General features: G+C 42.8%; 1 protein-coding gene across 1 annotated transcript; it reads left to right on the forward strand.

Moving 5' to 3' along the window:
* Nucleotides 1–1,995: 1,995 nt before the first annotated feature.
* On the forward strand, nucleotides 1,996–26,188 carry MTHFS (methenyltetrahydrofolate synthetase). The gene is made up of 3 exons (XM_035554650.2): nucleotides 1,996–2,525; nucleotides 5,941–6,205; nucleotides 25,389–26,188. Exons 1-3 carry the CDS (start codon nucleotides 2,001–2,003, stop codon nucleotides 25,610–25,612), a joined length of 1,014 nt encoding a protein of 337 aa, XP_035410543.2. The 5' UTR covers nucleotides 1,996–2,000; the 3' UTR covers nucleotides 25,613–26,188.
* The last annotated feature ends 343 nt before the right edge of the window (nucleotides 26,189–26,531 follow it).

Raw genomic sequence — 26,531 nt, forward strand, 5'->3', positions numbered from 1 at the left:
AGTGACTGCCCTACATTTGGGAACTAAGACTAGGTCTAAATAGTCTTCTTTTGTAGACATGGTGGGAGGTGAACCGAACAAAGGCAGCCGCGGGCGTGTGGCACACAACAGCAGTATTCCTCGAGACAAATCCTCTATACCATGAAGGCTTTATGACACCAGCAGAATGAACCAGCCTCCTTCTGGTATTGGGCTCTCTCTCCAGCTTGCTGGGTTTAACTAGAGAACACACGCACGTGTTAACATTCGCAAGAAACAGTACTGCTCCCCCTTCCTCTCCAATGAAAGCAATAAAGATGATTTAGCATGTATAGCAGGATTTCTGAGATTAATTTTGTTGCCGTTGAAGAAGAGATGGCAGCTTCCTGAGGGCATATGGCAGCTTAAGGAAAACATCCCCTTCAGGACAACTATGGAAGTTTCTGTCAGGAATGACATTTTAAATGTATTTTGTCATATTTATTTATTTATAGTCTCAGTCTTCAGGATAAGGGCAATAGTTCTTATTCAGTTCCCTTTCTTATGCCATTTAAAGCTCTTACTGTGTTATGGCTAATACCAGCCTGTTAATACTATATTCACCTCCTTTTATACTAATCTAGTAACTTATTTTATACTGGGGAGTACAATTTTTGAATTAAATATAAAAGACTATCCAACCCTTTAAAATGTCTAGATGTTGTAATGATTTGATAATTGGCCTTTCATGGATAAGGCCTGGGTTTAAATAAAAGAAACTTAGACCACTGACAATTCCTTAAACTCTAGATTATCTTCACTAGGACATAAATAATGTGTTTGTTCTGCATTTAAGAGCAAGAAAAGCTGGGCTGAGAGGCTGCACCTCGAGTTCTGTGTTCAGTTTTGGGCCCCTCATCGAGGCCCTGGAACGTGTCCAGAGAAGGGCTACGAAGCTGTTGAAGGGCCTGGAACACAAGTCCTATGGGGAGCGGCTGAGGGAACTGGGGTTGTTTAGTCTGGGGAAGAGGAGGCTCAGGGCAGGCCTTACTGCTTTCTACAACCACCTAAAAGGAAGGTGTGGGGAGCTGGGGTTGGCCTCTTCTCACAGATAACTAGTGATAGGGCTAAAGAGAATGTCATTTAGTTGTGCCAGGGGAGGTTTACGTTAGAAATTAGGAGACATTTCTTCTCAGAAAGAGTAGTCATGCGTTGGGATGGGTTGCCCAGGGAGGTGGTGGAGTCACTGTCCCGGGGGGTGTTCAAGGAAAGGTTGGACATGGTGCCTGGGTACATGGTTTAGTGGGTGACATTGGTGGTAGGAGGACGGTTGGACTGGATGACCTTGGAGGTCTTTTCCAACCTTACTGATTCTACGAGTCTATGAATCCAGAACGAGTCCAGAATCTAAACAGACTATGTCTTAAAACAGCAGTGATAACAGTTAAATCTTCTAAAACAGTATAGATATGCTTTATTAAACATCATGGGTTTATGTATGACACTGTCCGACATGTATTGCCCCCCATTCCAGGGCACTGCTGTTTCACCGACAGCAGCTGCCAGGCGGTATGTTGGAGAACACAATGCTCTTTCCAGAGCAAAAGATGCAGCCAACAAGCCGCACGTGGGACAGCCGGTGACATCAATACACACAACAGTTAGATTGAGATGTTTCTCAGTAACACCTACAGCAGATGTATGAAAGTGCCTATTCCCATATTCCTGCCAAGGGAGAAACCAAAGGACACTTGCAGCGTCTCCGTTTCGACACCCCCATCACCCAGGCCAGCACCCGTGCTGTGAGGGGGCGTGAGGCTGCCATGGGCTGGTGCCAGCGCAGCGCTTTCTGTTCCTCTCAGGGCACAAAATCTCCCCTGCATTCCAGGTCCACCAGCCAACACCAGAGCTTGTAGGGATGTGAAACCATCTGGCAGGCAGCGGTCAAATATCCTGCTGAAGTGTAATTTCCCTTTCTATAGCAAAATTAGGAAAGGGGAAATTCTTTGCAATGAATGCTAGATTGACATTCAGCCTTGAAAATGGTTCTGCATGGCACAGGGCTCACCCTGACAGGCTGCGGTGTCTGGTCTGGAGCAGAGACAGTGGGCAGAGCACACCAGGCCTCCACGCCACGACCTTTCGCTGGGAATCACCCTGCAGGGAAGGCTGACCCCATGGCAGTGAGGGACAGAGGAGGTGGCTGCCCCAAGCAGGGATGGAGCCCTGCCAGGCTGCGTGGCCACCGGGCACCTACCTTCCCCCAGACCTGGCCAGGGCACCCTGCCCAACAATCCCCTCCCCGCACAGCGGGGCTGTGCTGGGACCTCAGCTGGCTGCAAGCCACCCGAGAACCCAGTCCAGTAGCTCCACAACGCTGCCCCGAAGCGCTGCGGCCCGGCTCCCCGGGGCTAATGGAGCCGCCGCGGGAGGGCGGCGGCAGCGTCCCCGAAATGGCGGCGGCGCTGCGGGCCGCCAAGCGGGCGCTGCGAGCGGAGCTGCGGCAGCGGCTGCGGGCGCTGGGCACGGCGGAGAAGCAGCGGCAATCCCGCCTGCTGAGCCGCAAGGTGGGTGCGAGCCGGGGCCCTGCCGTCACCCGGAGGCTTCCAGGAAGAGCGGAGCCCGGGGGCGGCTGGGGAGGACCGCCGGGGGGTTTCCAAGGCCCGCTGGGGGCCCAGGAGGTGACTCGGGGGCGCCGCCAGCTCCTCGGCCGCTGCCCGGATCCCTCCTGGAGCAGCGGGGTCCGCTTGGCCATTGCCGTGCCCCGTCCTAAACCGGCTGCCGCCCTCCCCGGCGGTGATCAGGCCGGAGCAGGGCGCTGGGAGAGGACGGGGCAGGGATTTCAGCCCCTCACAGGGATTTGGGGTGGTTGCTGCGAGCGGTGCTGCCCAAAACGCCGTCACGCGTGCGGTGGGGCATTTGTGAAACTGGGGACGTGCTCTGTGATGAAACCCAGCGCAGTGGGGTTTCACGTGGGTCCGCGATGGGTGTTTATCTTAAAAAGTTCGCGTCGGCCTCGCTTTATAGCCAGCGCTGTGTAAAAACTTAGCGACTGTCTCACCCCGGCCTTTTGCTTAACTGGCTGTAATTTCCCTTCTGTGTCCTTCAGTGTATTTCTTCCCAGAAATTTTATTTCTAATGTAATTTTTATACTTTAAAAGGTATCAAGCGGGGTTTACCTAACTGGTGTCATAGCACAGCATGATACCTGTGTGTTCTTTTGAAATGTCCTGTTTGCATTTGGATTGCAAAGTTTTTATATAGATGTATTTTATCATTTTAATAAACACAATAAAATTTTATTTTTCAGTCACTGCATGTAATAGAACAGTCATCCTTTTTTTTTTTTTTTCAACACCAGAGTGTACTTCCAGATGATCTATGTTTATATTGTTATTTTCCTGCCAAAGGATCTTAAATCATATAAACTTTGCTTAATACTAATGTGTAGCGACCTCATGAATGTGACATGGCAGCACGGAAACTTTAGGTCATAGGTTTAGTTGGAACTCACGTAAACTTTTTCATTGCTTTCATATATATATATTACATATATATAATACATGTATATATATTACATCCTACTACAATACAAATATATTTTAATAATCTCACACCCTAGACTTAAATCACAATTTTTACAAAATACTGTCAGAGTCCTCTGCCAACTTATAAGCACCCAGGCCATATACAGAAGTTTTTGGAGCTCTCAGCCTTAGTCTAACTGTAGCTGATAAATTCAGCAACCGGACACTTATTTTTCTGGGTGAGAACATACTAAAAGGTAAAGCTTTTGTTTTGCTTAGAATAAGGCATTGGGAAATATGGCATATAAGTTGATGTTATCATGCCGTTTTAATAATACGACACAAGTTGAATCATGAGCTTTCTTCAGACACAATGGCATTGCACAGCTGACAGAAAAGAGAGTCAGCTTCCTTATAGGAAGGTAATGCAGCTGACATGAAGAAATTCTTGAAAATTATGAGAAAATACTTGGAACAATATGAGGCTGAAAGTGTAGCTCTATAATGTATATCAGTAAGCGTAGCTAATAAAAGCGAGTATGTTATTTTATAGCACCTGAACAATATTTTTAGTAGTAAAATGTCATCTCAAAATGATCTTTAAATTCAGACCAAAATTGCTTATCTTCTGAATGACTATTCTTTTTTAATGTGTCTATTCACGATTAAAGTCATGCTGTTTGCATGCTCTAATTCTGCAGCAACAGCCATCAACTGATGTGAACAAAGGGCACACAATATTTGTAAGTGCGGAAATTTTCTCACTCTTCTCAGAAACTGCTCAGAGTCTTAGCAGCTTCGTCTTCACGTTTCTGAAAACATTTGAAGTCATGCCTTTCTGATAGCTTGTGGTTTTACATCTCCAACCTCACTTCTTTCTGTAGTGCATAATCATTGTGTTGTTGGACATGTCAGAACAGATTTGACCCGTGTGGTGCCCACAGAACCTCTTTGACAGAGGAGAGTTTTGCGTTTCGGTTTCTCAATGCTGTCAACCCATGAAAAGGTTCAGCTCAGGAGCCCCTCAGTAACATGAATTACAGGCATTGTCTGGAGTCTGCAATTTGACTAAATAGTTGGTTCTTTCAAACAAAGGCTGCCATGGAAATTCTGTTGTTTAAGAGCTTAATCACTTAGTTGGAAAAATCCATGTGCAAGGTTGAACAAATTACAAAAAGAAGTAAAGTACGCTTTTGAATTGTTAGGCACTTCTATGGCCTAGCAACACATTACCATAATTTGGGCCAGCGTGTTTCATTATATCTTGCCTTACAAAATATATCCATCTTTTGAATATTTCACCTGGGCTTTTAGCTGGTGTGCTAGAAAGAAAAAAAAAAGAATGAAAACCAGTTCTCAACTCAGATATGGGCATATATCTCTCAAAACAGGGGAAGGGCAAGGGGTAAAGCTCAGGAGAGCAGTTACCCTGCAGTTACACAAACACAGAACGGAGGATTTGGTGTAAGCACAGTTTCTCAATTGTCTGATATTTCTGACAGCTTTTTGCAAGTGCGTAGAATAAGCATAAATCACATTTAAGTCAGAAGGGACACATTTGTATTTGTCATGTCTTGATGTAAGTAACAAAATATATAAGGTACTGAAGAAAGAGAAGACAAGCCTTAAAAAAAAAACTCCTCACAAATTTTAATGTGGAATTTAACCTGGAATTGGGCAGAGACATAGTAAGGTATGAATCTGTTAACACTTTTACACCATATAAGCATTTTTTATTTTCCTTTCTACATTCGATCTTTCATAAGTCCAGCACAGACAACCTCATGAAAATAAAAAAAAAATGGCAAGGCCATCTTTCCTTCAAGCTCTGAAAAATGTGCAGTAATAAGATCACCTATCAGAAGCAGGTGGTGTTTGTAGTCATATATCTAAATTTGCTGGAGGTAAGGCATTTCAGATTTAAAAAAAAGAAAGAAGGGCCTGATCTTGCAAGACTATGAGCTCAGCAGTCAACTGCTTTGATGCTAATTTTCTTTTGAGTTATTTTCATTGATGCACTTCTCATCCTGCCTAGGCCCAGTTGTGAAATGCAGCATGTAAAAAGGGTGGAAGAAAAGGAATGCAAAATCCTCATGTCTTGTATAAGCTGGCAGTTCTGACCTGCTGTATCTTTCTCAAGTGATGTTTGGTGTTTGAGGATGCCTGCACTATATGGCACAAATATTTAAAGGATCCGGACTGTCTCTAAAACGGTTTTTTGATGGCCCAAACCTGTCTTACAATTTTTTGTTCACTGGGTGCAAAAATTTGCCCATTTTGATTTTGCTCATGGTAGCAAGTAGGAAACAAGTCAGTTTATTCTCTTTGTGATTCATGGTAGTTTGTATCTCTATTCTTTCCAATGGATATTTTTCTCCAGTTGTGTTTTTAATTAAAATAAACTCGATCGTTTCGTAAGCTTCTCATAAACTCATTACAGCAATTTCCTGTATAGGTGATTGGGCATTCAAGGTACCAAGAATCCAAAAGAATTGCAATCTTTCTGAGCATGCCAGATGAAATCCAGACAGAAGAAATCATTAAGGACATTTTTAAGCAAGGCAAGGAGTGTTTCATCCCACGTTACAAACCTGACAGCAATCACATGGACATGCTAAAGTTATCATCAGCTGAAGACATTTCTTCACTTACTTTGACATCCTGGAATATTCTTCAGCCTAGTGACGATGACAGTGCAAGAGAGGAAGCTCTTGCTGGTGGTGAGTGTTTTCCTCCTACATTGCAGGGTTGTTGATCAGGAGTAGTCAGGATGCTGGTAAGAAGTAATCAGATAGCGAGAATTAAATTAAATGTTATGCTTTGGTCTAATGTGTTGTGGTAGAGATGCTGAAGTCGATGTCAGCAGGTGCTACTTTCTCTTGCCTGTTTTTCTCTAACCTGTGCCACCCCTGTGATATGCCAGCAGAGCTGGCAAGAGCAATACTGCACAGTTGATCCAACTGAAAATAGTCTTCTCTCCAGATAAATCCACTCCCTGGTCCCCTTCCATGGACAGGCTCAATGCAGTCTTGGGAAGCACAGCATAGGGCCTCACGGAGGCAGGGGCTTGCTAGAAGTTGCTTGGGCTGCCATTGAAAGTCATAGGGATTCGCAGATATTTTCAGACACACTCTGAGAACTTCAGTTTCTATTGCCTGAAAAGTACAGATCTTTTCAGGTGATGCCTGTAGGCTGACAAGAGGATTTTCTGAAATCTTTGATCCTGCAAATTGTATTGCATGGATGAATCACAGTGCTGATGTGGAGCCTGCCAATGCAGAACAGCTTTCTGGACTGAGACCTTAGACTGAAAATAAAAAAAACTTTCTTGCAGGCTTGGGTAAACATTGCAAACTCTTTTCGATCATTGTCTCTTACATTTTTGTTTTGATCTTAAAATGCTGTCTCAGACACTGGATTCTTCACAGAGTTGGAAAGTTACAAGTTCATTTAGGTCTATCTATGACATACGTGTTTTGGTCCCAAAAGAACCTCTCTCTTAACCTAAAATTCCCCAGCTTTTACAGAATTGTAAACAAACTTACTTTTTCTGTGTCTGCATTAATTATTTTCATTCTTTTTGTAAACACATTAACGTCTTCCTGAAACATCTGCAGAAATGTTTAGTGGATCAGGCTTGAAACCTCAGGCTGGGGAAGTTTTCTCTAGATGGAAATTTACCATGCTGACAGCTTCCATACCTCACAGACTCACCAGCTTTTTAATGCTCAGTACAGGAACATAAAATTTATATGAATCTGTTTGGTTGAACTGGGTTTTGTGTTTGTTTTGGGATGTCAATGTGCTTTCCCAGAACACTGCCCTATAGCCAATCACGCTGGAAGCATTAGCTCTAGTACGTAGTCGTCATTTATCAGCATTTTGACTGTGTTTGTTTCTCTTTGTTTTTTGGATCACTACCTCTTTCTTAATTCAGAATCTTTTCCATGTCCACAATTTAGGTAGCGATGGATTTAACTGCTTCATACATCTGTCTTCTTCGCATTTAATATTTAGCACTGTTACTTGTTTTCCTTTTTTTTTTTTTTTTTCTGTAAATTTCTGTGTATCGGTGGTATCTAGTGGTTTTTGAAGGTAACCCTTAAAGTGTCCAGGGTTCTGTTGATTAAGTCTAGTTAGGTACTTGGGACAAACTTTTGCACTACTAACAAGCTGCTGTTTGTTGAGTTTAACAAGTCTGTTGCAGAGATCACAAAGGAAACATACAATTTTAGGTGTAATGGGAGCAGGGACTACTAGGTGCAGAGTGCACTGGGATGGACCTGCTGCAGATGGCCCAGATGTGGCAGTGAAGATGCAGGAAGGCAGGAGCAAGCTGTGGTACCTGGCTAGCCCTGGAGCTGCTGTTTCATTCTCAGCACTAGGGTATGCTTATGGGCAGAGAGCGACGCCAAGAGAGCTACAGCGGTCCTGTGAGTCCTACATTTAGGCTGCTGACTGCAGTGAGAGATCAGGGGAAGAGTTGTAAGAGGCATTTCACAGAGATCCCATGTATCGTGTTTTGAGGAGCATAGAATGATAAGAGTGCATTTGCTCAAAATTACTCATACTTCTGTTTTGATGTAACTTTTGAAATGGTATTCTGTTTTTCTGATCAGCAGTTGTAACAACTGATATAAGGCCACGTCAGTCTTGTCCCGTCTGAAGCTTGAGTTTAGTCTGTTTATACTCTATAATGCAGGAATAATTTATTGTGAATTGGAAGTCAGATCCTGGTCCTTTTTCCTTGGAAAGCTTTTGAAGATTAGAGAGTAAGTTTAGTTTTTTTGCACTATTACATAATTGTACACATACACTCCAATTTGTCCCCACAGAAACAGACACTGTATCTCAGTGCATCTTTAAAATACTTCTGCTATATTTTTGTGTCAGTTATATCTTTTGAACTTTGGTACATTTGCAGGAATGCAGATTGCCTTGCTACTACATTTGTCCTTCATTGTTGGAATTATGCATGGATGAAACATTTATCTTTGTGATGTTATCAAATACTGTGGTGATCTGAGGCATTTACATTGTTATAAAGAGATGACATGGTGTTATACTAGTAATGTTCCCATTGCTTGCATAAGTTGCTATGTAATTTCCAAGGAATACCCTGCAGGTACATAAATAAGTCATGTCACTACTGAGTGTATTCATCTTGCATGACAAAAAGCTTAAATGCAGACTGTTCTTAAAACTTCTTTCCTCTTTTTAAGGCAAAGTTATTGTGAAGAACAGCTCGAATGTAAAACTAGGTATAATTTTTACATAGTTTCCCAATCTTTGGTAGTACTCTCAGGCCATGTTTACTAGACATGAGCCCCTCCTCTGGGAGATGGTCCTTTTTCTGTTGAATCAGGATTTACCTGTTTTCATCTTGACAGCACAGCACATTACACCTTGTTGTCATAAACAAAGATCAGTGTAGGTTCTGTAGTAGAAAGTCTGTTGTCTTCTCTACCATGCATGGATAACTATTTTAATATGAAAAGTTCCTTTCTTCAGGTCAGTGGACACAGAAACAAAGAACAAAGGTGGAAGAAGTTCAGATATATTACTTGGAGTAAGGGTGTATGTAAGTGCACGACTTGTTTGATTTCCAGGTATGCCCACTCTAAGATTTAGACAAGTTTTGGAACAAGCCAGTGGTACATTTTCTCAATAGGTCTGAATTCACATGCTTATATCCTTGCCCACCAGAAATATAAATATGCACTGGTATCGTTTGTTGCCCAAGGTAATACTTTGGATGAAACTTTAGGCAGGTTGCAGCAATTGTTTACACGAGTGTAAACACCTTGCACAACTATGGAAGGAGTAAATCAGATAAAACCATGCTCCCTGTTTGCTTCTTATCACGACTCCTACAGAAATTTAAAGGACACCTTCCCAGCAGCTCTCATTTCAATGTGGTTTAGGGAGGCGGTATGATTCAGCAGGCTGGACATGGGTTTCCTCATTTGTAATGTTATTTATTAGTATTTAAATCTACTCTGAGTGCTATAGATGAAAAGCTAAGTTGTTCCTCCTAAAAAACAATTATTCTTACTGGGACTTGAAAAAAATGATTGGGTTGAATATGTCCCTGTGGTAAAATTCTTGGAGGTGACTTTTTTGAAGGGAGTCAAGTGACCAACTTCGGCCTCAGGGATCTCAGCTGGAAGTCTTGCATCCAGTGCATATTACAATTAAATGTCCATAAGCAAATTGTAGAGTGGTAGTTGAAGATGTACAATAAATTATAAACAACTTTTAAAACATTCACCTGGATGATGGGGAGAGGAATTTGGGCCTAGATACTTGTTTTTGGCTGAAATAGGTATTAGAAATTGTGGCTCTGAATCTGCTAACTCTAGTGGGTTGTGAGGTACTCTCTGAAGAAATGCAAGAAGCAGGATTACATGTACAAACTTAGTTCAGCCTCTTTATCTGTGTATATTCTGCCCCAGTCTTCAAGTAGGCCATTACATAGTCCTTGCCCATTGGATCTGGAGTCATTCAAGATGAACCCCGATGCAATAATCTAGACTCTTTCAAAGATGCAAAGGTTGAACGCTGTTAATGAATGCCGCTAATAAGTATGCATTCAGTCATTTGTTTTCTCCCTTTTGTTCAAGTTAGAGCTGCAGGCCTTTTTTGCTGTGCATTATTCAAACTATGACACAAGTCTTCATTTCTGTATGGGCTCTTTATCACTATAATGTGATAAAGGACCAGCAGAGGCTCAGGACCCTGGGTTCCAAGCTAGGCTGTAGGGAGGAGTTGCCCCCAGTGAACACAAACTCTTTTGCCTGTCTTTCCAAACAATATGGCTTCTTCTCTGTTCCCTCCAAAGTGATTGCTTCCCAGGCTTGTCTCATCCTTGGGCTGGACCCCTCTTTTCCAAGTTTTAATTTCTCTGCCAGCAGAATGCCTGCCTCCATCCCTCCTGCTCTTTGCCCAGAGTCTCAGTCTCCCTCCCTGTGTCCTTCTTGGCCTTTCTGACCATACTCCCCATTTCCTTTTCCTCCCAGTCATAGGCTGTCATTTCCTGGGCAGCTGGGCCAACATAAATAGCTTGGCACCGCCAGAAGGAAGGAGATCATGTGCTTTCTCTTCTTTCGCTTGTCTGGGTCCAGACATACATGATTCCCTGTCCCAGTTTTCTCATTTTCTTCCTCACTGTTGTGGCTTCTTTCTCATGGCCTTAGAAAAAAAAAAAAAAAAAAACCTTTTGTGTTAAATAGTACTTGTACTAAACAGCACAAAATTGATTCTGGAGTACTGTGTTCAGGTCTGGGGCCACCAGCACAAGGAGGACACAGAAGAAACTTGGAGAAGAGAAGGCTGTGGGGAGACCTCACAGCGGCCTGCCAGTGCCTAAAGTGGGCCTACAGAAGAGCTGGGGAGGGACTCTTTGTCAGGAAGTGTAGTAACTTCAGTTTAAACTGAAAAAGGGGAGATTTAGATTAGATATTTGGGAGAAATTCTTTACTATGGGGGCGGTGAGGCACTGGAACAGGTTGCCCAGAGAAGCCCTGTGCCTGGAAGTGTTCAAGGCCGGGTTGGATGGGGCCTGGGCAACCTGGTCTGGTGTGAGGTGTCGCTGCCATGGCAAGGGCATCAATTAGATGATCTTTGAGGTCCCTTCCAACCCAAACCATTCTGTGATTTTGTGACTCTCAAGCAGAGTTTTGTGATCCTTTCTTTTGGGCATCGCTGGATTAAATCAGCCACTGTCCTGTCTTGTTGCCTTCTGTTTGTCCCAGACCTCCGCTGTGGTGCCGGTACTGTTATCCGTGTGGCACCACTGCAAGCTGCACAGGGAAACCCTCCACCAATTTGGACTGGTGCAACTAAAGGCTTGGCAGGAAGCTGGTGATGAGGGGTTGCATAAACTGGTGACTTTCCAGAAGAAATGTTAGTGAAACTCCAGCCCTCATTTCCTTCCACGTTTCAGTTCCCACTCTCGCCCCAGTCAGAGGGACTGGGGCAACCCCTGCAATAAAAGTCCTTCTGAGTCCTCACAGCTCAGAGTGTGGATCTGAGCCTGCAGCTCCATGTGCTCTTCTTTGCCTCACTGCTAGCGTAGGGAGTTCTCCCTCCCTGTAATTACAGCGTAGTCCTACACCAGCCTCTCTGTAGCAAGCTGGATCAATGAGCTTCTCTGGATGAAAAAAACATTTTCCTCCTCTCTGCCTGTTTTGGTTTGGAATTTTGTAACCCAGATAAGTGAATGCATCAAGTTTGCCACGTGGCCATCCTGATGCAAGGTGCGTGGGGTGGGATTGGGTAGCCAGAATGGAGACAGTGTCCCTTATAAACTGGCACTAGTTCCTGGTGAGCTGTGGGGCTATCCATGCGCTTGCAGCTCCAGCATTGGTACAGAGGTTAGCATCCTCAGGGAGGCCAAGCATTAACCCTAACAAATCTTTCCTAAGCCTGTGCAAATGGCAGATTTTCAAACATTTACAATATTTTATAAGACCAACTCAAATGGATTTGAGTGGCTAAAGCCACATCGTTGACACAGAGGCTACTCTGATCAAGTTTTCTACTTGCCTCAAAACATGGAGCAACGGAAGTTTCCTGGTCATTTTTTGCTAGCATTGTTCTTAGAAACCAGTGAACCATTTTGCCTTGAATAAAAAAGAACATAAAAAACCTTGGTTTGTCATAAATGCCCAGACTGAAAAATATAAGCACTTGGAAATACAGCATCTTATATATAATGGGGAATGCTGAATAATCTGGTACTACTCTCCTGGAGCATAATGTATTTTTGCTTCCAGAAATGAATGCATTAAGAACTGGACTTGTATTTTGTAATTTAATTTGGAGACTTCCAGAATTTTTAGTTTTGGAAACAGTAGTGGCCTACTGATGACAATATTTGTGTTGTCTTCAAATTAATTAGTAAGATGCTAACTAGATAACCAGTGATATAAATACCAGAATATTTATTAAGGAAAAATCCAAAGTTCAAAGTGAGGAAATGCTAACATATGTCTATCAGTGACTTATTGCTACTTCATTTTCACATAGGTCTTTGTACGTTAGCTTTTGAGGTTAGAGGAGTTATATTTTTCTGTCCTTACAACCTGCAGAATACTTTGAGCCTTGCTGTAACATAAATGACAGTAATATGCTGGTAGCAGGAATGGACAGGGACAGCTTGCCTGTGTGGATTGTATTTGGTTTATAAGAGGTATTTACACTGGGAAGTGTGAACCTCTTGCAAGCAAAATGCTGTCTACCCCTAGACTACAATTCCGAGCAACTCCAAGTAGTTTGAAATTTTTCCAGAATGACCATTAGCCCCATTTTAGAGTTTGCCATTGGGATCTGCCCTGCAGAAACATTTTAGTCTGTGAAAGCTCTGTTTCACCTGTCATTAAAGTCCCACAATTTTGTTGCACATTCGAAGAGTCTGCATGTGCTGCCAGGACTGATGGCCTTTTGATGACATTGGTATTCTCAGTCATTCCAAATTTTAGCAAAGTTCTTTAGAAATGTGGCTGAGGTTGTGGCAATACAGTCTTAAGAGGAAGAGATTAATTTACAGCTGCAAAGTAAAATAGGATGTAAAAAAAAAGATAATGGGTTAGAACCCACTTCCCCTCCTGCCCCCCCCCCCCCCCCAAAATGCACCAGAAATTGGAAGATTTTGAAATATAAGGCTCATGAAAGTTTAGAAATAAAAATGCAGTGTCTTGAAGCACAGGGAAGGTCTAATAAGCTACTTCAGACCCATTGGAGGTTGTAGAGTTGTACATGGAGGCATAATGGGAACACAGAAAATGGTGTTAATCAATCTGAAAAAACGCTTGTGGTAAATAATACTTGCGGGTAACTGTGAGATATTTAAGTGATATATGCAGATTGGAAAGTATCTGGAATAAATGAAATACAGGTTTGTGGAAAGCAGACGTTAAATATCACTGCTTAGTTAAAAAAATGTGAAGTGATCGAGGGTAGTATTAGATTTTCTTTTCCTCTGGGAGTCTTGATTAAAACTTACAGTACAATATATGTCAAGGGGTAGATTACAATTTAAAATCTTTTTACACTGGTCATAAAAAAGAAAATCTGAGACCATGGGATGAAACAAAATTGAAAATCGAGGCTTAGCTCTTAATATAATTTATTTTTTAATGATATCAGAAGTTTGGAATGAACTGCTTGGAGACAATGAGCCATAGTATTGTGATATGCATGAGGAGAGCAAATTCAGTGCAAGTGAGGCGTTAACATTCTGGTGGTGAGTCTACTTGTGGAGGGAGGATGCTTCCCCCACGCAGTGCAGGGTCACAGCACTGGCCATTCAGTCCAGCATCATGAGTTTTACAAGACATAGGAAACCTCACAGCTTGCAGCTGTATTGCAATAGCTGAAATTTCTTCCTACCACTGCAGCTGCAGTTCCTGGCTTATCCCCTTGCAAACAGGTTCTGGTTTTTCTTTACCTGTGGGCATTCTGGTCATTCCTATAAGCAACTATTTTTATTTCTATTAAGCCCTTGGTTCTGCAACCTTCTGACAGCAGTGAGTCGTAGTCAGTTAGTTGTAATGTGAAACATTATGTTCCTTGTTACGTTAATATTACATTATGTTCCTATGCTATGTGAAATGTTATGTTCCTTGTATTCATTTTAAATTTGCTGCTATCAGTTCAAGTGATACCTCATTCTTCTACGATAAGAAGTAAATAAGGATGTTTGCTTTACTTTCTTTTTATTATTCATTGCTTAGTTAAACCTGTATTATATCAATTGTACCTTTTTTTCTTTACTAAATATTTTCTGTTTTCTTATTTTCATATGGAAGTTTTCTAGATCTGTAGCAGTTCTACCCATTGGTCTGTCAGCCTTTGCAATTTTGGAGAAAATATGCCTGAGAAAACATTTTACGCCCAGGTGAAGAAATGTTGTGAAATATGTGTAATAACAGTGTACAAGTTAATTCATTCTGTATATGCCATAACACAGCTTTCAAATCAGCTCGCTGGGCAGGCCTTTTTTACTGGGTTCCACACAGGTATCCCACAGCTACAAGTCATTACAAAGATGTCTGTTCCAGTATTCCTGATCCATAAAACAGACGAGATAAATTATTCTGTATAAGGTGTTCCCTAACAAGAAACGCTAGGAAAATACTTGCTTGGAAATAAAATAGTTCAGGTTTTGGACCCAGCTGTGGCAGCAGCTGCTTCCACCAAGGTTTTCCTGCATTCCAGCCTTCAGTTGCAAGCTGCACAACTCCATCCCCATGTCTGCCCTGCGGTCTGCACCACCTCCCACAGATTTGGAGCAGCCTAATAACAATCAGCACCCAATTTGCTGGGCAAACACCCATACTTTTAGCTGGGCTTCTCCCAGTACTTCTGTTTAGAAACATTCATGCTATGATATACACGGAATCTCTTCTTTGAAAGACTTTCGGATAAAAAAACTTTGAAATGCAAAAGTTGATGTGTTTCTTTGGCATCACTTTGTAATGCCCTTTTGCTATTCTTCAGTCCTGAATTTCCTTGGTGCAGACTAAGCCACGAACACTGTGGTTTAATTTTAATACTGTGCCTGTGCAGAGGTATCCTGCAGTGAACCTGGAGGTCTGAGAGCTCTGGAATACTCAGGTTTTTTTTGCTTTTGTTAAGGTCATTAAGGCTTCAAAAGTGCTTTTCTTTGTAATCATCCTAAGTGTAACATCCATATTTGCTTTCTTGCAGAAAACATTCTCCTTGCACTCAGCAAAACAACTAAAAAGATTACTTCTTCTGTCATCAACTAGTGTTGAACAAGAAGTGAAAACAACATAGGCGCAGGCTTTAAATTCACTGCAAGTGACTCTCAAGTGTTTTGTTTCAGAGGGCTATTTTGCTACAGTGTGAATAGTGGTATTGTCATTTTCTTTATACTGTTTCCTAGATACAGGAGTCTTTCAAAACCAAATAAGAGGTTAGGTTGTTCTGTGGAGTGTGGCATGGGTCTGTATACCAAACTAGTCTAGGGAAATGCAAACATGCAAGTATCTTTGGCTGCATTAACTAATCCAAACAGATTTTTGTCTCCCTTTATTTTCCTTTTTGGAAAGGAAGAAGAGGCACCAAGCTTGTCTCTGTGCCTTTGCACACATAATCTGGATAATCTGGAGGACAGGAGAGGACGCCTTTACCTGGTGCTCACCTGTGTACAGTGATGTGGACTGAAGATGCAGTTTGGTGAGACAGCTGAGCCCTGCAGCTGGTGCCTGGAGGGGCAGTTCTGCTGCCTTTTCTTTGCTGCCAGCTCTGTTCTCCCCTTGTCCTCACAACAATGCTGATGTCATCTCTGGTGAGCAGATTTAGCTCATGAATCTGGCAGAAAATTACTTTCTTTTTTTTTTTTGCCCCTAAGATTGGTTTTCTGCCAGCTTAGTGGGCTATTAAATCAGGTCAGCACTTTTCCAGCTACAAAAAATTTGTCTTCCTGGCACAGATAATCCCTGAGATTCAAAATACTCTGTCATTTCCCCTGTACGGTGGGAAATCCCTTGGACCTGGAAGGGAGCTGCTGGCTTTCAGAGAGCAGGATTCACATGCTGCTGTTCCACAGTGTAATGATAGCTCATAACTGCTTAACTTGCTCGTAATGCCTTTTGTGTGTATGGGACGGGCATCAGTTTTTGGGTGTAGATGGAGGGCAAATTACTGTCCAGGAGTGATGTGAAGCCCTTTGCCGGCAGGTGTCAGTATTCCATAGATTTACTATGGAGCACTGGTGTCATTTAGGCAGTTTTCCTATAATTTAAGTCTCATCCAGGCAGTGTCAAACACACAGAGAGCTGGAGGGAGGTGGAGGATTCCAGGGATGGTGGTTTTTTTTGTTTGTTTGTTTGGTTGGTTGGTTGGTTTGGGTTTTGTTTATTTTAAGCTGTGCAAGTTTTAAAAATAAAACCTTGTGATGGAAAGAGCTGGATTACTCAGCTGTTGTGACGTTAACATGTTTGACACTAACAGTGAAGGTGCTGTCACCTACAAACCAGCTGACTACATGTTCAGCAAACCCTGCCTGGAAGGATGCCTAATGTTTCTATCAAGTGGTGTAACTCCCTACTGGAGTCAGGTCTATGCACTGACAAAGAAGTTGATGATATTTCACAAGCGATTCTCTGTATTTTGTGATAGGCTATCTGCTGACTGAGTCAAGGGGTGTTGGAAATACTGATAGTGATACATGATGTGTTGAAAAAATCCCCAGATGATTCACTTGTGTCATATTTTGATTTAAAAATATCCAGACAGCAGCAAGCAAAAGAAGACCAAGAGTAAAGAAATGAAGTGCACATGCACATGTATCAAGTGGAAGTATTTAAATAAGTGCTTAGATAAACACTATGGGAAATGTAGCTGATAAAATCTTAGTGAATCTCACACAAGCACACACAAAGATGCACAAAGATCCTTGTATTTTAGGCTGTAGCAGAGTTATGACAATCCCAACATCAACAGCTCAAGCTCCTGTGCCTTGTTAGTTTCTCTGAAGGAGAAACTCTGCAGTCAGCATTTTCTGATTTAACAGGATGTGTTGATGTGCTCTAAAGTGGATGTAATGCAGTTTGTTCTCCCTTCAGAGTTGTTCCTTTGCACATCTTGTTTCAGAGTATTTTGGTGGTTTAAAATCACAGGAGAGCGCAGGTGCAACCATTAAAACCAAAAATCTTTCATTGCCCAAGTTTTCCCAATCAAACTGTTCTAACTGCTCAAATGTCTGAATAGCAGAAGTAGGTAAGTCATTTTTCACAGGCTGGTAACTAAAGCATTTCTAAGCAATGATTTCCTTTACTTTGAATTTGCAAAACCAGACATTTTTGTAGGTGGCATTGAGTGATTATGGTTTATTTACTGTGCCTTTGCCAACTTGATGAATAATAGCGAAATAGAAAAGAGCTAGTTCAAATTTTCTCTTAGGTAGACATTTGGCAAATTCTGAAAATGAGACACTAGACCTCAGCTGACAATAACTTAAACCTCAGGGGAAATGAGTGTGATGGTTATAACCTCACACAGCCTTCCCACATGGTGAAACCAGCCAGAATTTGAACAAGTCTTGGCCTTATACAGTAGCTTCACTGATGACACATGAAAGGATATTTATTTGTGGGGCAGGACAGGGTTGTTCGTGCAGGGCTGAAGTACCACATCTGAAGCTGTGCAGTGCCCTTAACCTCTCAAACGCTTTGGCACTAAATTTTGTTTTAAATAAATTCGACTTAGAAGGAGGAGGATGTTTACTTTTCTGAAGCTCAATAGCACAGCAGCTGATCAAAAGGCATTATTAGTGGGTTTTTCAGGTTTGATAACAGGAGAGGGACTGATACTCCGTTGTTTTAAACCTGAATGACTGATGGCTATCATGTAGCGTCTCAGAGAGAAGTATAAATATTTTATTATGCCGTAGTTCAGGAGGGCAAGTGTGAACTGCGGAGACCAATGTTTCATGCTGACACGAAGCACAGACATGGATGAGCAGACAGATAAGTGCTGAGTTGCTCCATGCTTGTTTGTAGATTCTGCTGATGGTTCTATTTTCTGCAAAATATTTTATTGAAGCAATAACAAAAGCTGTCTCAGTCATTCTATAGTGGACCAATTACCTGTGGCACATGGATGGCAGAGGAGATAGTCTACTTGACGTATATATGTGTGTAAAAGAGATTGGTGGGCCACGTGTATGCGTGGATGTAGATAAAATGTTGTTTTCCAGAAGACAAAAGGACACAAAAACCTTCCTGGTGCCTACAGTGCCCTTAAACAAAGAGGAATACAAATGAAGCAAGTGAGCACCCCTGGATGAGGTGAGCATTAGCCTTGGGGACCTCACGGCGTACCCCGTACCCAGAGCAGTGGGACCTGGTGTGCAGAGGTGCTCAGGGAGGCTCTCCTTCACTCTATGGGTGGTGAGGGGCTCAGCTAGCCCTTGGCATGGGTCTGCAGGCAGTCACACCCTGCAATGCTTTGGGTTTTGATTTCTGTGCCTGGCTAGTACATGCAAGCATCTCTCTGGCTTTCCTTCTTGGGGGAAAGACTGTCCGTGAATAGTCAGAAGAAAGGAGGTCATGCCGAAGTGCTGTCGTACCACACAATTAAAGTTGTTCATGTGATGGAAACACCTGGAGGACGAGCTCGTGTCTGCGGTTTAAAATGAGCTGTATTTTTAATCTAATACGAAACACAATTTTTAGTCCTGTTAAGTAACTGTGTTTGGGATCACAAGGAGACTACAGAGTGAGCTCTCTAGGAAAGCTTTAGAGGAGAGCTGTTTATGAGCAAACAACAAATACCTACAAGAGAAAAGAATTGATTTTCCTCAAACATGTGTCAGTAACTTGTGATACTTCCTATGTAGTTCTCAAGGTCAGTGCAGAGGGGACTCGGTGGGGCAATGCTGATTTACAGTAACTGAGGATCTGATCCTTTATGTTGTAGCTTAGGTTTCAAAGGAGATGAGGATTCATGCTGAGCTTCTGATATTGATTTTCAAAGGCTATGTCATGTGAACAAATCAGAAATGAAACTCTTACCAATATTTCTTTTTCAGGGATTGCATTTGCATTTTAGCAGCCTGTCTGGGGCAAAGTTAAACAACGCTCTTGTTTATGGCTGTGATCACTTGTGCTAGTGGAAAAACTCGCCATAATTGGTCCTGGATGAATGACTTTTTTTCAAATGCTTATCAATTGCAGCGAAGGGTAATGCTTTTGTCTCCTTGCGCATTAGATTGGGGGGATAACGCCACATGGCTTCCAGAGCACAGCCTTTTGCTGGTGGCAGGAGTGTGTCCTGAAGGACACGAGCCCCAGAGACCAGGAGCTGCGGGATCACGGCTGGCTCCAGGTCCTGCCATCTGTGCTGTATACATTGGTGCTGTATGCTGTTCCTTACCCTCTCCTGGGCTTAGTCAGGATAATGAGCTGGTTTCCTCTGGAAGCAATCCCAGCTCCGGGAAGCACACACACCGGGTGGGTTCAGGATTAGGCCTGTAGTGAACAGATTTGTCATTTCCCTTTCTGAACTTCTACTGTGGCAGGTGTGTAATAGCAGAGATGCTGTGCTTGAAACCAAGAGCAAGTTTTTTCCAAAGGGCAGAAAATTTGCATTTGGAAGGAAGTACTGGGCGGTTAGCAACCTCAGTAGCGGTGCACGGGGCACCCAGGGCATTCCAGGGGGAAAGCTGAGTACTGTTTCTCTGCAGCATAATTGAAATATTTACTTCTGTGGAGTTGTTTTCCCTGAGGTCTGGTGATTAACCGAGAGCACACTGTATTAGGTGCTGTGGAAAGAACAAGATGATGATCTGAGTCCTACAGAATATATGTTGAGAAGCTAGCACTTACCCAAGAGGCCTAACTGTGCTGATGCTGACAGTAATTAAAGTTATAGTAATGATTCTGCCATTAATTAGAACTTTCTCAGTTATTCCAACTCATTGGCCCATACCGTGCATGTCACCAAGAGTGATTCTTTCAATATTAGGATCAAATGGATCGAGTTAATGTTTTCTTCTCTGCCGGGGCAGCAGATACAGAGGCAGCAGGCAGTTACCGTGTCCTTTTCATTCTGAAAAGTAAAGTTTTCCTGCGTAAGGGTTTGCTTTTCCTTCATTGTGATCTTTGGTAGATCATGAAAGCACCAGTCAGCTTTCATTCCTTGTAAATGAACAGCTTTCAAGTACTTGTCAGCGCTGCAGAGGCTGCGCGTAGACTGATCTGACACTGCTTATGGTGAGCATTGTGCAGAAAGGCGCTCCTTTTCTTTAAACAGAAAATTGTTCTTGGCCTGGTTCTTCATGGCCCTGCACCTTATGTAACCTTTTATATCTGAGCAAAGCAGAGGGAGTCCCTAATGACCACTGCGGAATGAGCTGTGCTTGGAAAAAAAAAAAAAAAAAAGCAACTGCTCAAGAGCTCGCTGGTGCTGCAGGCACCGTGCTGGGAGAGCCCAGGCATCACGTGGGGACACAGCAAGCCCTGCGCAACTGCTGGGCTTGGGGGAGATATGTCCCCCAAGAGAAATTGTGGGATAAATGTCCCTCACAGCGGGGTGGCAGCGGGCTGGTGGCACCTCTACACGTCTGGGAGGAGAGGGGCCGCACCGGCTGCTCCATCTGAGGGCAGGCCAAGGCACCAGCAGTCTTTCCATGACCCACGTCTGGTGCACTGTGCTGGACTCTTCTATAATTAACCATTGTCAAGAACACTTCAGAAAACGCCGCTTGGCATTTCAAATAGGAACATCAGATTAAGGAGAAGAGAGGTAATGAGGTGCAAGGAGAAAATCCTTCCCTGGGGATCAAATCAAACTTGATATTATCATAAAGGGTAATGAGAAATGCACTGCCGAACTGAGGAAATTCACCGCAGCTGCCTAGAGGAAGCGAAACCGTGTATTCCTATTTAAAACAGCAGAGAGAGGATGCTAATGTTTCGGTCTGCTGGGTAAGTCAGGGGTCGCGCAGCATGCACACCTGCCTTTTGCATGTAGTTTTGCCACACATTTCCTGAGTCCTCAGGCCAGTCATTTCACTTCTCTATGTAGACATAAGGTATGTAGACCTAGATGTTGCATGTCAGTGCAGACAAAGCGTGCCTGTACACCCACATGGCAGGTTCTGAAGCTGTGACTTGATGCTGCTAAATATAGTGGGGCCTAGTAGCACAGACTGGTCCTGTCCCCACCACACAGGACTTGGCTTGCCTCCCAGCATGTGGCCTTGTGGCAGACCATCACAGCAGTATTTTCGTAGCAAGAATCCAAAGATTTGTGTGGCATAAACTGAGATGGGGCAGGAAAGCCTGTGTCTGGAGGAGCAACACCAGTTTGGATGGTGTAGGAGGACTGTGCAGGGTGAAAGGGGCCAGACCTGCACACTTCTGTCTTTGCTGCTCATGGGTACTGGCAGAGCCAGGCAGCATACGAACAGATAAACAGTGTGGACCACCTGGGATCCTGTAAATGAGTTTGCTTTCTGGTCCTGCTTTATTTAGCTGTATAAATGAAACCTTTGTGGCCATGTCAGCACGGCTGCATGCCCACGTTGGTAAGTCAGGGTGTATTATTTCACACACGGTGGTACACAGTTGAAGGAGCTGTAGCCACAAGAGCTCATGTCACAGGTAGAGTGAGTATTAGGTGACAGTCATCATAATTGCCAACCTTACTTGGATATCCTGTAGCTTAATTAAAGTTTATAAGAAACATTGGTATTCTCTTCACAGAAGGCCGGGGCTGGTGCAATGTATTGTTGCTTGTGTGTTTTCAGCCCTCAGCATTTTGCAGCCCACCTGAGAAAAGCATTCTGAGAGAACTGTCGATTAACCACAGCAAAAGACCTCTCGACAGTGGTTGTGCTTTTCATGGTTCTGTGTCCTGGGCTCCTGGCCTGTTGTCACAGGAGGCTCAGGGATTCCTGAGCCAGCAGTTAATGACTGCAGGCACATGGGGGACAGAAGGCATTACAAGGACAGGAACAGAAGCTGGTGGCCATCAGGAGGCCTCATTTATACCATTTTACAAGGCAGTAAAAACTGATGGGTGTTTGATGCTCAAGAACCTCCTCTCTCTTCTCAGGGACAAGGATGTGGGAAAGGAACAGGCCTTCAGGGCATCCTGAGTGGCAACTCGTGGTCCTGCAGGGCTGGAAGGGCTAGTGAGCGTGAGGAAGGCCACATGCCTGGAGGGGCAGTACGTCCTTCCCCTCACCTGCCATCCTGTTGATGTATGCTCACCGCTGATAGTAATCTTATATGTCTGCAATCTTGGTCTCATCTGTGTGTCACCCTCATCCAGCAACAGCTCTTCCCCCGCGCTGCCACAGGCACCGCAGGAGGTTTTGTTGCTCCCCAAGTTATGTGGAGGGGAAGTGTTTTCTCCATGCAGCTTTCTGTCATTCCTTCTAGCTCCCAGGGCAGGATTTGGGAATAATACTGCTTGAACTGCCTTCAGGCTCCTTGCAGGGAAGCTGTGTCATTTTTCTACTGAAAGTCTTGCTTGGTATTTTGCTTAAATCTTATGCGGTGTGAGTTGCGTGGATATCAGTGTGTTGTGAGTCAGAGTAAAGGCATTCAGTGTCACACTGCTCTAGTGGAAAAAAAATATAACGGTAACTATTACAGTATTTACAGCATTGTTTTTTATATTGAGATTTGCACAAACTTGTTTGAGTTATTCGGCATAAAAAATCCATGATTATAGCGGAGCTAACTCATTGAAGTAGACTCCATTTCTTCAGAGAACCCAGAAGAAAACACAGTGCTTTAATACATCTGAATTCAGTCGAGTGTGCCCTGTGCTATCAGTTGAACGACACAGAAAATATATTTCTTCCCTGCACTGTTCCTGCCAATTCCCTCTTTCCTTAGTGCTTCCCCAGCTTGTCTCTTTCCTGTCTGTAATATAAATGTAAAGAGAAATTGCACCTTTTTCCTCAGCAGATTTGCCCCATGTGTACATTCCTACCTGCCAACAGTAGCGACGGCAAATGTTTTCTGCTTTTTTCCATGAGTCACATGGAGTGAAAACAACTAAAAAATGTGTACGCCAGAGTGTGTTTCTTTTTAAACATGATTGGTGCTTGGTCTGCACTGGTTCTTGGACCACCTGTATGCCTGTGCAAAGCCAATGTGAGGCAAGTCATGGAGAGAACAAGGAATGAGCACAGGATTAACTGGGGGACGATTCGACCTGCAGAACCTCCATTACCGACCATGCTAACGGGGAGAAGACCAGCTGGTTTCCAGGTCCTAGTCTATAGGCCTGACAATTGGCAAATACCTATTTTTATTTGAACACTCAAGAGATTTGACAAGGTATGTCCAACATGGTGTACACGGTGATACCATAAAAATGTCATCCCTATCCAAGTGAGACCATATTTCTGCTCTCTTGCCTTTTTTTTCTGTTTGCTATTCACCATTTGTCTGTCTTAGGAAAAAAAGTTGACTGTAGTGTGGTAAATTACTGAGGCTCCCTTGTAATTCAACCAGTAATATTCTGTAGCCTCCCCGTTGGCTAATTCCCTCCTCATATCCTCATATTTCTTTGACCTCTTTAAAAAATATATACTTCTTAACTGTATGATGCCATATTTACAAGATTAATCTTCTCCAAGCATCGCATATGCATTGTCTTGCATATTTTATGTCTGTGTTCTAGTTTGGTCAGGTCATGATGGATGGGTGTTCACATCAGTGACTCTTCCCTGAAGGATGAGCAGTGGAAGGTGATCTCCAGGAGCCTGAGAAGGATGTGCAAATGCATTGCTCTTCTGTGCATTTTCAGCATACTCTTCCAAGCTGAGTTCAGAGCTGATACTTGGTCTCACATAGAGTTCTGTGGAAACTGAAAAACTCTGCTTAGCTCTGGTTTTCTCAGTCCATGCTCCCGTGTATCTCCTTGAAAGCTGAGTGTTGTCCCTCAGCTAGATGTGGTGAGAGCTGTGCAGTTCAAAGTGGCAGTAGAGAGTTGGTTTGGAAAAGTGCTGATGCATGCTAGCTCTGGTGAAGAAGCAGAAGGTAATTATAAAAATGCTTCTTAAGGCAGTACTGCTCCTATAAGGAAGAAGCAGTGGACTGGGATGCAATATTTGCTTTCTTTCTAAACTCATCTGAGTTGTGTTTTAGTCTGTGCTAACTTTCCCCTGCCACTCCTGCTTTCCTCTTCTTAAGTGTCTGTCTGCTACAGCAGCAAGTAATGAAAGACTTTATTTACATTGTGAAACTAGTAAGTGGTGTGTTCCTGGGTTCAGCGGTCAGTACCAGGCCAGCCAAGCTCATTTGTTTAGAGGATGTCCTTGCAAGACTTCTAACACCAGCAGAACAAGCCTTGCATAAGGGATGGAAGCTGCACGCTGGCTGCTGTGCGCCTGGCGGGTGCTCAGCGGGGCAGCCCGTGCCCTTTGCCTGATGGCAGAGGTGTGATCAGCTCCTGAAACGAGTGGGCAGCAGCATGTAAATTGGAGCACTGATCCTCCTGGCATGATGCTGCTCCACATCTGGTGACAGAGTATGAGCAAAGCAAGTATGAAGGGCTTACTTGATCCCGTCTCTTCTGTCTGGAGCTGGCAAGTGGGATCTGTAAGCAGGGTTTCCCCAACCGCTCAGATCCGTTTTGCCCAGATAATTGGCCAGCTAAGCAACTTGCTTCAGTATTTTAACCGATTCTGAGTTCCAATTGTACAATCTCAGAAGGGTCTCAGAGAACGCATACAGTCCTCTGTAAGGAGGGAGATTCGGGGAAGGCAGGCAGAACACCTTGGTGTGCTGCTGGAGCAACACAAATTGCTGGAGACCCGGCAGGACAGTCCTTTAGGAGAGGAAGCTCACAAAGAGACAGCCCTTCAAACCTTCATCGCAATGTAAGAGGCCAGATAACCACTTTCAGAATACTTTGTATTCAAACCTCTTTGAGTTATAGCATCTTACAGTTGTGTCAAGAAGGTACTCTCTGTCTTACACATCTTCTTTTCATTCTTTTTTTCCTTTCTATTATTGTGCTTGATGTAGAAGTTCATTTGATTTTCTGATTCTTCCTGCATTTAATTTCTCTGAGTTCAATCTCTGTCTAGATTTAGAGTCATAATCATTAGTATTTGGAAGTGTGAGGCTAGAATGATATAATAAATTTGTTATAAGGTAGATTTTTTTTTCTTTCTAGCTTTTCAGGGTCTAATTATTTTACAGCTGATCTAGTATGCAATTGGTAAGATGAAAATGTAAATTCACAGGTTTAGTATTCAAGGTATTTTTCATCTGATCAAAGAGAGGGTAGCATTTTGCAAAACACAAAGCTAGCATTTTTGCTATGTATGAAATTATGTGCATGTAGTCCAGCCATCAGGAGATCCACAGTGCATCCACTAATGTTTATTTCATTTTTCTACAGGGGGTCTTGACCTTATCTTCATGCCAGGCCTTGGGTTTGATAAAAAAGGCAACAGATTGGGAAGAGGGAAAGGATATTATGATACCTATCTTGAAAGATGTATGAAACATCCCAGTGGAAAGCCTTACACGATTGCCTTGGCCTTTAAGGAACAGATTTGTGAATCTGTGCCTGTGGCAGAAAATGATGTCCAAGTAGATGAAATCCTTTATGAAGACTGCTGAAAGTATCTTGATACCAACCCGCCTTCAGAGTGACCGACTGAAGACTTCAGATCCATCAATCACAACTTTTTAATAGTCATATATGATGTTGGGAGCAATAAATACATTATTTGTATTCAAACAAGAAAATAAACACAATGTAAATGTGGTAATAGTAATGCAGATTGCATTGATTTGCTTCTAATTAGCAAATATCTGGAGTGAATTCTTGTTCTAGAATCAATAAAAATAAGAATATGTGACTGTTTATTGCAGTAAGAATCATTTCTTCTCATCATACTTGTGGGAACAAGCTACTTGATACCTAACAGTTTTATTATTCCAGTTTCAAAGTGAACTGTCTGCTGATGACATTTCTTGATCCATTCTGATATTTGTTATGGTAAACTTTCTTAGTACTGAAATATTTTGTGCATCTGTGAGCAAAACAAGAAACCACCAGATAAGTCATAGAGTAAGCTGGGCAAAAACTGGTGATTCAAAATAAGTTTTAATTGATTTTAGTGTATGCAAGGAATGTTGCCTGTTTATTTGGCTCTGTGATCTCGTAATAAAAAGAATATCTGTTAAGAACAAGTTTCATGTCTATGACTTTCATACATGTTTGTTTCTTTTATCTGAATATAAAAATGTCATGTGGTCTCAAATGTGGGCAGGGAGTTCTTGATCTGGAGAACAACTTATTTTTTTCTTTTTTATTGTAAAATAACATTCAAAATTACTTCAACCTCTACAATTTTGTACATTCATAACATCCCAGAATATTGTAGGAAGTATGGGAACTATGTTAAAGGATGAGACACTAAGAATTGCAGAGAACGGTTTTTATGGATTGACTAAGGTTTTGGGTGGGAGGTTATTATTTGCCCCAGGCAGATTAAAAACAATATGTATGTAATTACGCTTTAAGTGTAATGAT

Source organism: Cygnus atratus, chromosome 11 (assembly GCF_013377495.2).
Source record: "Cygnus atratus isolate AKBS03 ecotype Queensland, Australia chromosome 11, CAtr_DNAZoo_HiC_assembly, whole genome shotgun sequence".
Taxonomy (NCBI): domain Eukaryota; kingdom Metazoa; phylum Chordata; class Aves; order Anseriformes; family Anatidae; genus Cygnus; species Cygnus atratus.